Raw genomic sequence first — 12,708 nt, 5'->3', positions numbered from 1 at the left:
GAAGAGAAAATATCACAAAGTTATAGAGTTTAATCAACATATGGAAGTAAGACCAAGTCTAATGTGTTGGGAGTGTGCTCCCACATAAATTTGCGAGGCCCAGTCTTTGGAGTTTTAATGGGGGAGCTCCTCCTAACCAAGGTCTCAAATGGGAGTCCGAGCTGAAGGGCTCCCAACTCTTATAATGACGTTGGGGGGTCTTTCAACGATCATAATATGTGGATCTTTCATTTTATTTTATTTTGTGGGTGATTTAAAAAAATAAAATAGGGTATGTGAGTATATAAACCAAAATAATGTTAAAAAAGGTTTATGATCCAATCTTCTCAAAATATGGATATTTAGTCCTTTGACATTATGGACATAAAAACCCTCACTTTCTAAACATATAACCGTCAATGTCTCACGTTCAAATTTCGCGCGTTTGGAAAGATAGATTTTGGCGTGATTTGGGGAATTTATTAGCAAAAAATAGATTGAAACAAATCGTAATTTCTCTCTCCTCTAAACAGATTTGGAAATCAAATTTTCTCTTTCCTATTATCCGAATCAATCAGAAATCAAAATCCTAACCAAAACAAAACACCATCACCATGCCAACAACCCTTGGTTGGAGTGGTAAGAGGTACAATCTTCCACCTTAGAGGTCAAGGGTTCGAGTCACACGCTGAACAATTCAAAAAAAAAAACGCCATCACCACGGATATTTCTAAATCAATTTTCTCTCTCTTATTTACAGATTTGGAAACCAAAACAATTTTCTAAATTTTTTTTCGGTTCAAATCAATTTTCTCTCACTTAACTTTCAGATTTGGAAAGAATATATTTTCTGGGATCAATTTATAGCGTGATTTGGGGGTTAATATACAAAACATATATATCACTTTCTCTCACTTAACTTTCAGATTTGGAAATAGTATATTTTTCTGGGAACATTAAAGCAGCATTTGTTTTCTTTTTTACTCATACATAAATACACATCGAATACAAATTATGAAATAAATACGTAAATTATGTGTTATTTATGACGAGGAAACCATCATTTGTCATGTATACAATGTAATTTATCATATGTATGTGGGTCTTGTTCAATAAATTACATATAATAATTTCTTTTACATTACACATCGTTTACATTTTGTAACTAAAAAAACGTACAAAATCTTCTCTGGTTCAAATATGGTGCTCATCCATGTACAAACAACAGTTACACTATATTGTCGAAGAGCATATCCAAATGCTTTTGCACCACCAGGAAACAACTGACCAAGTTCAGTAAATATTTTATCCGAGCTATCAGGTTTTAGTTTAGTTGACTTACTTTGATTTGATGATTCTGTTTGAAATTCCATCTGTTATATCAAATCTACACACATAAATACACATACATTAAAAAAAATCATATATTGTATTATAAACTACATGTACAGTTCCGTAAATTATGTATAATGTTTGTCAAATTTTGACAATATTTGAAGGTTTTGAGTAGTTTGGTAAGCTTAACAAGGCTACTGTTTTGTGTGGAAAGTACGCGTAATGGTAAATAAATAATACATAATTTATGTGCACTTATACGATGTTTTAGAATTTATTATAAATTATATATAATCTATAACAAATTACGCGTATTTTACATAGTCTTATAAAAACATGGTTCGGAAGATGTTTGCGTAATATACTAGAAAATATGAAAATTTACTGTAAATTACCTATATTGTATATTCTGTTATGATAAAGGTACGAAATAACACTTGGTTCATAAAATTGTACGAAACCAAAGATCTGAGGTGAAGAAATATCAGAAAATCAAGAAGCTTAAACCTAAATCTAATGAAAAATGATATAATAATCGGATGAAAACAAAACATAATCGATTTGAAGGAATCAGTAAAGAAGGATTAAACATCAAGATCATAAACAGTTATGAATATCTTAGAGAGAGAAAATAAACATCAAATCGAGTATGTTAATGAAAATAGTAATCAAAGTTAAACAGATTCAAACGAGATTTCTGTCAAAATCTGATGATTTTAGAGAGAGAGAGAATATGCTTCTTTAACCTGAGAAGCAATATTAGATCTTATTAATGGTTTGAACAAAGAGTTTCACAGTTTAAAACCTGATAAACAATGGAGGTTTTTAGACTGTTGCTGTAATGAAGATGAAACAATGGAGGTTTGTACTGCTGCTGGTGAGTTTAATGGAGGTTTATTGGAGCTTTCGTTTTTAGAGAGAGGAAAAGTTTCCAGATTTCAGTTACGGAAGATATTGAAGATAGTGGTTACTTTGAATTTAAACTTGATTGGAGATAAAAATGGAAAAAAGATATTTTGGATTTTAGAATGTAAATCGAATTTTATATATAAAGAAGGTTAGTATATGTATTATAAATTAATATGTAATCTAGGGATTTGTGTTTGCTTTCTAGATGAGACCAAATGAACTAGATATCCATTTATATTATTTTTTTTGTTTTGAAAACCTTTATAGGATTAGAGAGGACTATATTTGCTACTAGGACCCGTTTTTTGGGCTATAAGTCCAAAAATTCAATAAAAAAATACGAGTTGAAAATTTTTAGGTGGAAATGAAAAAAAATGTGAGTTTTTTGTTTCCTCCAAACAATTAAATCCTTATAGTTTCCAACTTCTTCTTCCCTCTTCTTCCTCTCCCACTACCACCATCAACTCTGGAGACCTCAAATTTTCGCGATACTTCCACCATTCCTTCTTTTTTTCTCTTCTCACTATCTTTGACGAAGGAGAGCAGCCGTTTCGTTGAAGTTGGTTTCGTTTGGAAACCAGACTAAACGAGGTTTGGTCGTCTTATTTTCAGATAAGACTAGATTGATTTTGTCTGGAAACCAAAAAGAGAGATGCGGAACTCCGACGAGTATCACCGACCGACGATTATACCTACGACGTAAAAAGGGAGGGTGTGTTTGGGGAACATTTAGTTTTCTACCCCTTAATATTTTATTCTTCAAAAACTTTTTTAATTTTCCCAAATTGCCCACCTTTCTTTTTTTGTTTTAATTTTTGTAGTTGATTTTTTTTTTCAAATTTTTTATTGCAATAAATTTCTTTTAAATTCTTTATCTAATTTTCTTTTTTTTTGTTTATCTTTTTTAAACTATATCTCTCCCTCGAATAATATCAAATACTTATTTTATATCTGGACTTAATATTTTAAATTGAAATCATAATTTGGAGTTCTTGTTGGAAACCACGACATTAGAATTGAAAAAGTTTGGACAGTCTCAAAATTTAGGGGCTCCCAAAATTGGGAGTTCCAACCCCTACATTGTGAACTTACTCTAAAGATCCTTATAATCTGATAATGATGACGTTATTGCTTCATGAAAATGAGAAAAGAGAGAAAAAGATTAAAATGGTTCTCGTTTGTTGATCTTTTCTTTTGTTGATTTGAAAAGATTAAAATGGTAGCTCGAGCCCTTACATTGTGTCCAAATATGACCTGAAAATGAAAAATGCACTCACTTCATATAAAGAATTAGAGAGATTTTGACATACACCTCCACTATCATATGAATATTTAGACTACAATCCCACTTTTTAAAAACTTTTGATTTATACCCCACGTGGACGGAAACCGTGTTAAGTTAGAGTTAAGTTGGGCGTGTGCGAAACCCGCGCGCCAACCATGACAATTTTACCCTTTCTAATCCAACAGACCTCAGCATCTCAGAGGATCTAAAGGCTAAAACTTAAACCTAATTTTGATAGAGTTTCATCCAACCTTTATGCCATTTTTTCAACTACCCAAGCCGGCGCCAAATTCGAACCCTTTTTTTCTTCAAAGTTTCATTGAGAATTAACTAGGGTTTTTCATTGCTCCTAAAAGGATTTCCTCCCTCTATAATGTGTTGGACGATTATATCTCACAATGTTTGGTCGATTTCCTTAGCAGAAGGTTGTTCGTTTCTCTCTAAAGGTAGGAACATTTGAAACCCCATTGGTGATTTGAAAATTCTGTTTTTTTTGTAAAGAATACCATCAATGGACTTTCATAGCGACCACTTTTTCGACAATAACCAATCTTAAGTAGTCGAATAATTCATTTCAACAAAAAAAAAAGTAGTCCAATACTTTATTCCATTCTATAAATAACAATGATGCAGCAGTCACCATTTTAATGCCTATACCCAAAACAGTAGTACATTTCAACAAAAAAAAAAAGGGTTATTTCCCTAATGGCCCCCTACTTTGTGACCAGCTTCCCGCCTGGCCCCCTACTTTACAAAAAATACCCATATGGCCCCCTTCCGTTATAACACCGTTACTCTCTCTCTTCCATTTCTTTTCTCTCTCCTCCAGCATGTTTTCTCTCTCTGCCACCTCGTTAACACCAGCCAACTCATCATCTTCTCCGGGAAGGTCGCCGGCCGACCAATTTTCCGGCCGGCGACCTTCAAACCTAAAAAAAAAAAAAAATTATTTTTTTATTTCATCTCTCCTCTCTCTCTCTAAAAAATTTTTTTTTTTTTTGAAAATCTCTCACCTCTCTCTCTCTAAACTCCGGCGAAGGAAAACTTCGCCGGAGTTAGGTCTGTTCATCACGAACAGACCAGATCTCTGTTCGTGATGAACAGACCTAACTCCGGCGAAGTTTTCCTTCGGCGGAGTTTAGAGAAAGAGAGGTGAGAGATTTTCAAAAAAAAAATTTTTTTTTATTTTTTTATTTTTAGAGAGAGAGAAGAGAGAGAAAAAAAAAAAGTTTGAAGGTCGCCGGCCGGAAATTTGGCCGGCCGGCGACCCTGCCGGTGAAGACGATGATGTGGCTGGTTTTAACGAGGTGGCAGAGAGAGAAAACATGCTGGAGGAGAGAGAAAAGAAATGGAAGAGAGAGAGTAACGGTGTTATAACGGAAGGGGGCCATATGAGTATTTCTTGTAAAGTAGGGGGCCAGGCGGGAAGCTGGTCACAAAGTAGGGGGCCAGGCGGGAAGCTGGTCACAAAGTAGGGGGCCAATAGGGAAATAACCCAAAAAAAAACAGTAGTACAGCATGCAATTGGTGACAAATTGTTCTTTTGTCCAAAATGACCAAGTCAAGACGTGCAAGGCAAGAAATATTTTGATCACTCGTACACTCTCAACATGATCTTTTATCTGTGAAGAGTTCAAGATTCTCTTATAAACAACTAATTATAGACATTCTTTAATTATTAAAACAATAAGGTATGACACATGGTTACTACTCCATTTGAGGATACCATTCCTAGTCTATAGATTCAGTCGTGATAATTGACAATCAGAAGGTCCAATAAGACTCGTCTAACTCACTCGAATCAGCCCAAGATCATTCTATAATTTGCCTCAAGTGAATTGGGATCGTAACTTGACCCCTCAACTGCCCTAGAACCCTAAATATAGAGTTTCTCAACTGGCCATGGCAAACTATTCCTTACCAGGACAGTTTGTACACAAAAAATGACCCATCACAACCCATTGTAAACAACTGTACCTATAAACATAAAATATTTGAGTGTACAGGTTATCTGTATTAAAATTCTGAGTTCAAAATCAACTGCATGAAAATAGAATCTCAACTATCTTGGTGTTAAAAGAAACAGAAAAATAACAGTAGCCGAGAGAAAATTCAATCATTTCCCATTTCTTCTGTTCTTCGTGATATTTTGGCCTAGTTGAAATAGAATCACTACCTCGATGCTTTTTCGGTTCAATCATTTCTTCTTCAGTTCAAATTAATTTTTGTTTCTTCTTCGATATTTTTTGTTTCTTCGTTGGTTCTTCATTATCTTTTGGCATGGTTGATGTAGAAACTCTACCTTGATGATGCTTCTTGTGTTCAATCATTTTGCGTTTCCTTTTTGGGTTTTCATCATCTTTTGGCATAATAGCTGAAACAGATTCTTTACTTGGGCGATGCTTCTTTCTCGGATCAACCGTTCGTTTCTTCTTCTTCGGTTCTTCATCCTCTTTTGGCATAGTTGAAATCGAATCTCTACCTGGACGATGCTTCTTCTTCCTGAGTTTGGGCATGGCCATGATCCAAGATGGAACTTCACATCCTGAATCAGTTATCACATTGGCTATGTTTCTCAAAAATGGTAAATCAGCTTCAGTGTATAATGTAATTGCTTCGCCCTCTCGCCCAGCTCTACCTGTCCGGCCTGATCGACAAAATCAGCAGAGTTAAGTTTAGTACAATGCATATATTGGCCCAGCCTGCAGCTCCTTCCTAGCTCCCAGACCTAAGTAGTTCGCTTTCGGCCCAGACCCAACTTAGTTGACGCTTTATTTCATTTTAATTATTTACATGCATATACTGGTACAAAAATTATGTTTCATATAAAAATACAATTACTATTCTATCATTCCAAATATATAGAAATCATGAAGCAAAGGACAAGGGGTCGATCCAGATCAGAGATGCAAGTAACTTGCAACCCATCTCGTAGTCCTAGACTAGCACAAGAAATTAAGTTTGTCAATATGGATACTAATACTTGGTCAAACTAACCTGCATAGATGTTTCAGCCTTTCTAACCAAATGCATATTATGGGTTTCTAACTTTTGTCACTTGCTAATAGTACATTGTGATGTACTAACTTCTAAACCTTGACCAAGAAAAATGCAGGCTAGAAGAAGGCAAGTTACATACCTATTCGGTGGATATACGCTGAAGCAGATTCAGGGAAATCATAATTAATCACACAGTTGATACCCTTGAAGTCCATACCCCGAGAAATAACATCAGTGGCAATTAGAACCCATGTTTTTCCGGCTCTAAAATTATCTATTGCATCGTCTCGCTGCATTAAACAAAAGAAATTTAGTGTTCCTTTATCTTCAAATTCAGGTAGATGAGCCACCAAAAAGAAGTACCAGATTTCTTTCAAGTATCAATTGAAACCACCTTAAATCAACTAAACAATTCTTATCTTGTTTGAAATACAAAATGAGATCACCTGTGCTTGGGATAAATCTGAATGTATAACATCAACTCTAATATCGTCAAAAGCTAGTTCCTTGTAAAGCTCTTTTGCACGTTCCTTGCTTTGGACAAATAATAGTATCGGTGGGTTTAGACTCTACAAATAGCAGAAAACATGCCCTTAGAATTAGTCAGAGAACAAAATATTTTGAAGTACCCAACCCCAATACTGATCATTTTTAGTATATGTTTCCATTTGTATACTTATCTGTCTAAGGAGGGTACAACCTGAACCAGCTGAATGGTTGACCAATTTTATTCAAGTTCTCAAAACATTCCAAGAAAACAGAAATGGAATTTGGTGAACAGAAGGATGTCTGATGTTGATCTGAGTGGACTCGCATCAGGTTTTAGAACATTTGGTTTTTTACCTGAACTTATGCATCTTGCGTCGAAAGGTTGACTCTAGCTCAGTTTGGGACATTTTGAGTTGGACAAAAAATACATCCAAAGTTAAGGTCAATGCCTAAAATGACTACTGTGGCCTGATCAAAACAAGTGATGCGAAGAGTGTCGAAGACTACTGGACTTCAAACAAGTCAGACTAGGTGAGTCACATTCAGACAATAAAAGAACATCTAAGTTGTGTTTGTTTTTTCACTATTCTTGAATCTGAACTCTAAACTTAATTATGTGCAAATTACTTGTATAATAAAAAAAATTCCCTTTCACTTTGTTTGCTAAAATAAATTCAGGTTTTAAAACAATTCCTTACAAATTCAGAATTCATTTTTGAGCTGAAAACACATGCTTTGAAGTGGAAGAGCTGTTTTAAGATCTCATTCTCATGGAAAGATAAAAGCATGTACGACAACTAAAATTATGCACCACACTCAGTTTCAGATTATTAAGAAAAGCACACACAACCTTAGTCCAAGAAATCTTTACCCTACTTTTTAAAGATAAGAGATCAAATCAAGCTAGCTTGTACTTAACCAAGATAGAAGATTCAAAACGCAGGTCTTAGCACTATACCTCTGCAAAACTTTGCCGAAGTGCAAGCAGCTTTCCTTCTTCAGTTCCAGTGAAAACAAGTTTCTGCTTAATCAAATTTGAGGCAGAATTCCTGCTCAAAGAACGTAGTATTTTGGTTTAAAGCATCTGATGGGGCATGTAACAATGCAAAAAGAGAAGGAAGTATATAGGAAACTTTTACCACAGAGATAGAAAGAAGATAATTGAATGCAAATGACAGAAATGTCATAAGAATGAAGGAAACTGACAACTTTCTGTTTCATGGTCTAGTCCTGAGTAAATCAATTGTATACTTACTTTCGCCCAACAATAACTCGAACGGCATCATGCATTATTGTGCGAGCAAGTTCTTCAACAGACTCGGGCAAAGTAGCACTGAATAATGAACGCACTATCAAAGGGTTTGAGCATGCTTTCACCACAGAATCGATTTGCTTAACAAATCCAAGCTCAAATAGCTTGTCGGATTCGTCCAAAACGAGGAACTCTACTCTGTGCAATACCAACAATCAGAGGGTCAGTTGTGTCCTAGATCAAATATGGGATAGCAGCCTAAACTAATCCAGTACAGTCAGATTAAACAGCCTATATATAGCAACTACCTGCTTAAATCAAGCTTTCTTTTTCGAATAGCATATTGTATGCGACGAGGTGTGGAGATCAATATGTCACAATGCATTTTTTTGAAATCTCCATTCATTACGAGCTCCTTGGTCATCAACTTGATGTAAAACTTCTTTCCTTTAGTTAACTTCTTGCACTCTCTGCTAGTTTGAGCAGCTAATTCTCGTGTCGGGCAAATAACTACAGCTCGTACCCCATCAGGTGATCCTGACTGGTCACAAAAGAAGAACTCACTAAGATGCAAGCTAAATCAATATTTTCAAAGGAGAAGTATGATGTGCTAGATATACTACCTTAAGTTTCATTATAATAGGCAATAAGAAAGCCATTGTCTTGCCAGAGCCAGTGGCAGCACAAGCAAAGCACTCCCGGCCCTGAGGAAAAAAACCAAAAAAACAGTCCTTTCAAAAAAATTAACGCAATAAGAGAAATGCATATCAAGTACATCTACAGCTTAGAAGAGCATACAGATAGGAGGACTGGAATAGCCTGCCTTTGGATTGGTGTTGGCTCTCTAAACCCAAACTCCGCTAGATTGCGCAATAAATAAGGTTCGCAATTGTACCTGTAAACAAATTAGAAAACCTCTTACATGGAGGTAACAAATGCACTACTTGACAATTAGAAGAGCATAACATAAAGATAAAACACATTCAGAGGATGAGTGGAAGATGTCGAATAAGGAATCAGAAAATTACTGATTTGATAATTGGAAGTGTTGACACGTGAGGGACATGTAAGCTAGAAAATTTCCACAGCCACTAAGTAAAATAAAGGACTAAAGGAGAAAAAAAGAACTACACTATTAGAAGTAAAAAAACAAAGAAAAACAATGATACAAAACAAGACTAACAACATACTACATTTTCAAGTCTCAGATTCCAAGCATCGAGTTCACTAGGATAAGATTTTCTCAAACATATTCTAATGCATTACTTAACAATGCAAGGAACACAAAAGGAAAAAGCTTGTTCAATGATAAGAAATGTTTTATCAAAACATTCACTAAACCTCATCTTTTAAACCCTATACCTAAGAAACAAACTACACGATACTCAGAAAAAAAAAAGTCAAATGCACATACAAATGAATGTAGTAGATAAAATACCTTGAACTTAGCTCTGAAAAACACTGAAGTGGCGAAGGGACATTATGTCCAGCAATATGAATCCCATGCTTCTTACGAAACAAATTATCACGCTGAATTCATTATTCATTAAAAAAGTTAGCAATTGGAGTATAACATAACAGTAAATAACAGAATAATTGTAATAGCATAAGCACCTCAATTTGCCTATTCGCTTCTTTCTTTTCTTCACTGACATCATTTTTCTTCTTCCTCGTTTTCTCGTCGATAACAACTTCAGATTCTGAAGTCTTAAACACATTGAAACCTTCAACTACTATACAAACAAACAAACAAACAAATAATAAGAGTTATGATCAGATTGTTTAAGAAAGAACTTGTCTGTCAAACAATCAAATCCATCAAATGGGTATACCAGGAACTTTTGAGTTTCGCTTTCTCTTCTTCTTCTTCTCAGGTGTTGGTTCTGGTTCAACTTTTGGAGGTTCAATAAAGCTAAAAATCTCAGTAGGGTTCTCAGTCTCCTTTTTCACCTAAATTCAAATCAAGAAAAATCAAAAACGATTCAAGGTTTCTGGGAATTTAAGAGTGATAAATTTAACAGAAACTAAAGTTATATGTGAATTTGTTCAGAGGAGAAAAAAAACTGAATGGAGAGGAAATACTTACATTGAATCTAGCAAAGTCATTTGCGAACTTCTTTCGATTGAAATGGAGGCCACTGAACAAGAAGGAACTAGGGTTTTCCATGATTACGGATGAGGAAACACTAGAAAGAGCAAGAAAAGAACTGATTTTTTTTTGTTGCAAAAAAAAAGACTGAAGTTTCTTCTGATAAATTGGGGACGCCTTAAAACTCTGCAAAACCCTAGAGTATTCATTAGTAGTTCGGGACGTTAGTCCGGCTAAAGGCACCTGAAGGAATTGCTACTCACACCGGGTGTCTATTAGCATCGGGTACCGAATAGGGTTAGGCACCCGAGCACTATGGCCCCCTTTGACTGCCTATTTTTCTTGAGTTAATTCCTATTTGGCCCCCTACTTTGTGACCAGATTCAAATATGGCCCCCAAATTTCTGTAAATTCAAATATGGGCCCCTATTTTCAGACAAATGTCATAACTACCCCTCCTATTAATGTATTTTCAAAATAAAATAAAATAAAATAACCTAAATTCCACCTCACTTCCCTCTCCACCACTCATCTCTCTCCACGTCACCTCTCTCCAACTCACCCCTCTCTCCAACTCACCTCTCTCTCTCTCTCTCCAAGTCAGCACTCTCTTCTTCGATGAAGGTCGCCGACCTTCAAACTTAATTTTTTTTTTTTCACTCATCTCTCTCTCTCTAAAAATTCTGGCGAATGGGGTTTCCCTTCGCCGGAATCTGGTCTGTTGAAGAACAGAACAAACTGATCTGGTATGTTCTTCAACATATCTGGTTTGTTCTTCAACAGATCTGGTTTGTTCTTCAACAGACCCGTTCTGGTCTGTTGAAGAACAGACCAGAACAACAGTCCCTTCGCCAGAATTTTTAGAGAGAGAGAGATGAGTGAAAAAAAAATTTAAGTTTGAAGGTCGTCGGCCGGAAAATAGAGTGGTGACTTGGAGAGAGAGAGAGAGTAGTGACTTGGAGAGAGAGAGAGATGTGAGTTGGAGAGAGTGGTGACGTGGAGAGAGATGAGTGGTGGAGAGGGAAGTGAGGTGGAATTTAGATTTTCTTTTTTATTTTATTTTGAAAATACATTAATATGAGGGGTAGTTCTGGCATTTGTGTGAAAATAGAGGGCTATATTTGAATTTATAAAAATTTAGGAGCCATATTTGAAGCTAGTCACAAAGTAGGGGGTCAAATAAGAATTAACTCATTTTTCTTCTCCTTTGCTTTTAAATTATCTTGAAAAGAACTTTGGTTCCCAACCAACCAAGATTCGAGACCAACTTCTTGTTATTTGATTTTTATGGTTGAAATTTTGGTGGTAAAATATGAAATACCCTCTGTGCCAACAGGTGCTTGGGGTCAAAGTAGATTGACTTAGGTCAATCTCTTCTCCTCGGTGCATTTTGGCCGGGTTCTTTTAGGCAGACCCCATATTTACAAACATGACCTTATCATCTCTGTATGGGTGTAGTGCCCTGCCATGGGTAGGCTGGGGGAGTGGAATGCAATTATAGAAATTGCACTCCCATAATATGACTCTTAGTTATCACAATACGTTATTTGCCTGTTTGGTTTAGCTTTACTCACAGATTGTCTCATCTATGATACCAAAGAAAAAATTACAAACCAAACATTCCTTTCTCTCGGAATCTATCCCCCCATTTTTTTTTTTTTTTGAGCAAAACCATACTTTCATTCATTAGTGATAACAATCACAAAGTTACATAGTAGATAATTCTTATTTCTCTCCTCTGAAAATTTCATGAGAGTTACATAAGATAAGTTTATAGAACTTTCGAATGTAAAGTGCCTCATGAAGGAAAAAAAATTGACATGACATTGACTCAAAGAAAAACTCTAAAGGTCGTCAAAATATCCTGAAGATCGAGAATGAAAATACCCTAAAGGTCGACAAAATAGAATTCATAATACAAATAAATTGAAAATTAGAAATAGTACTACGATGATATACTAGTATTAATAGCAATCCGATAAAGAGAGAACTTAGTTAATTTTCGTCGTTTGATTTAATTCTTGTTATCCAGATCTTCGTTGTTGTTCATGAACGAACCATATCTGAAAACCATCTTCTTTTCTCCACGAATCACAACCATGTATAGATCGACAATGAAAACTTCAAAAACTGTCCTTGAATCCGTTTTTAGAGTGAGAAACTCTCATCAAATTCGTCTTTGAATCTTCTTCAAAACCGTCTTTATGCCGTGACGAAACCACTCGATTATGGAATTGTTGTTAATGGAGTCTTCATCTTCCTCTCTGTCTACTTCAGATTTTCTTATTATAGATCTAAAAGATAATACAAACTAAAAAAGAGGAAAATCCGGAGGAGGAACCCTCCTCCGCAAATCAACAAGATCTAGTT

The 12,708-nt window shown here is 35.4% G+C and overlaps 1 protein-coding gene across 2 annotated transcripts; it reads right to left on the bottom strand.

Annotated features, from left to right (window-relative positions):
• Positions 1–5,469: 5,469 nt before the first annotated feature.
• LOC147570057 (P-loop containing nucleoside triphosphate hydrolases superfamily protein) lies at positions 5,470–10,679 on the bottom strand. 2 transcript variants are annotated; one of them, XM_086656625.1, is made up of 12 exons: positions 10,336–10,679; positions 10,082–10,199; positions 9,864–9,982; positions 9,688–9,779; positions 9,048–9,144; positions 8,873–8,953; positions 8,558–8,790; positions 8,253–8,447; positions 7,956–8,046; positions 6,955–7,077; positions 6,648–6,798; positions 5,470–6,155 (listed from the first exon to the last, which is right to left on the bottom strand). In XM_086656625.1, the coding sequence occupies exons 1-12, from the start codon at positions 10,414–10,416 to the stop codon at positions 5,722–5,724; spliced, it is 1,815 nt and encodes a 604-aa protein (XP_086512751.1). In that variant the 5' UTR covers positions 10,417–10,679; the 3' UTR covers positions 5,470–5,721. The 2 variants fall into 2 exon arrangements, with proteins under 2 accessions (XP_086512751.1, XP_086512752.1); XM_086656626.1 differs by having other exon boundaries at positions 9,864–9,979; positions 10,336–10,512.
• Between the last annotated feature and the right edge of the window lie 2,029 nt (positions 10,680–12,708).

Source organism: Eschscholzia californica, unplaced genomic scaffold, assembly GCF_041429995.1.
Source record: "Eschscholzia californica isolate CP2 unplaced genomic scaffold, dmEscCali1.0.p SCAF_1, whole genome shotgun sequence".
Taxonomy (NCBI): domain Eukaryota; kingdom Viridiplantae; phylum Streptophyta; class Magnoliopsida; order Ranunculales; family Papaveraceae; genus Eschscholzia; species Eschscholzia californica.
The sequence above is the reverse complement of the archived record's forward strand: the minus strand, read 5'-3'. Positions and strand labels throughout refer to the sequence as shown.

Coding starts and splice junctions, on each gene's coding strand:
- LOC147570057 (XM_086656625.1), bottom strand. CDS start 10,416: ATGGAAAACCCTAGTTCCTTCTTGTTCAGTGGCCTCCATTTCAATCGA. Junction 8,448..8,557: donor AGAAAGCTTGATTTAAGCAG/GTAGTTGCTATA, acceptor GGTATTGCACAG/AGTAGAGTTCCTCGTTTTGG. Junction 8,047..8,252: donor CGAGTTATTGTTGGGCGAAA/GTAAGTATACAA, acceptor TTCTTTGAGCAG/GAATTCTGCCTCAAATTTGA.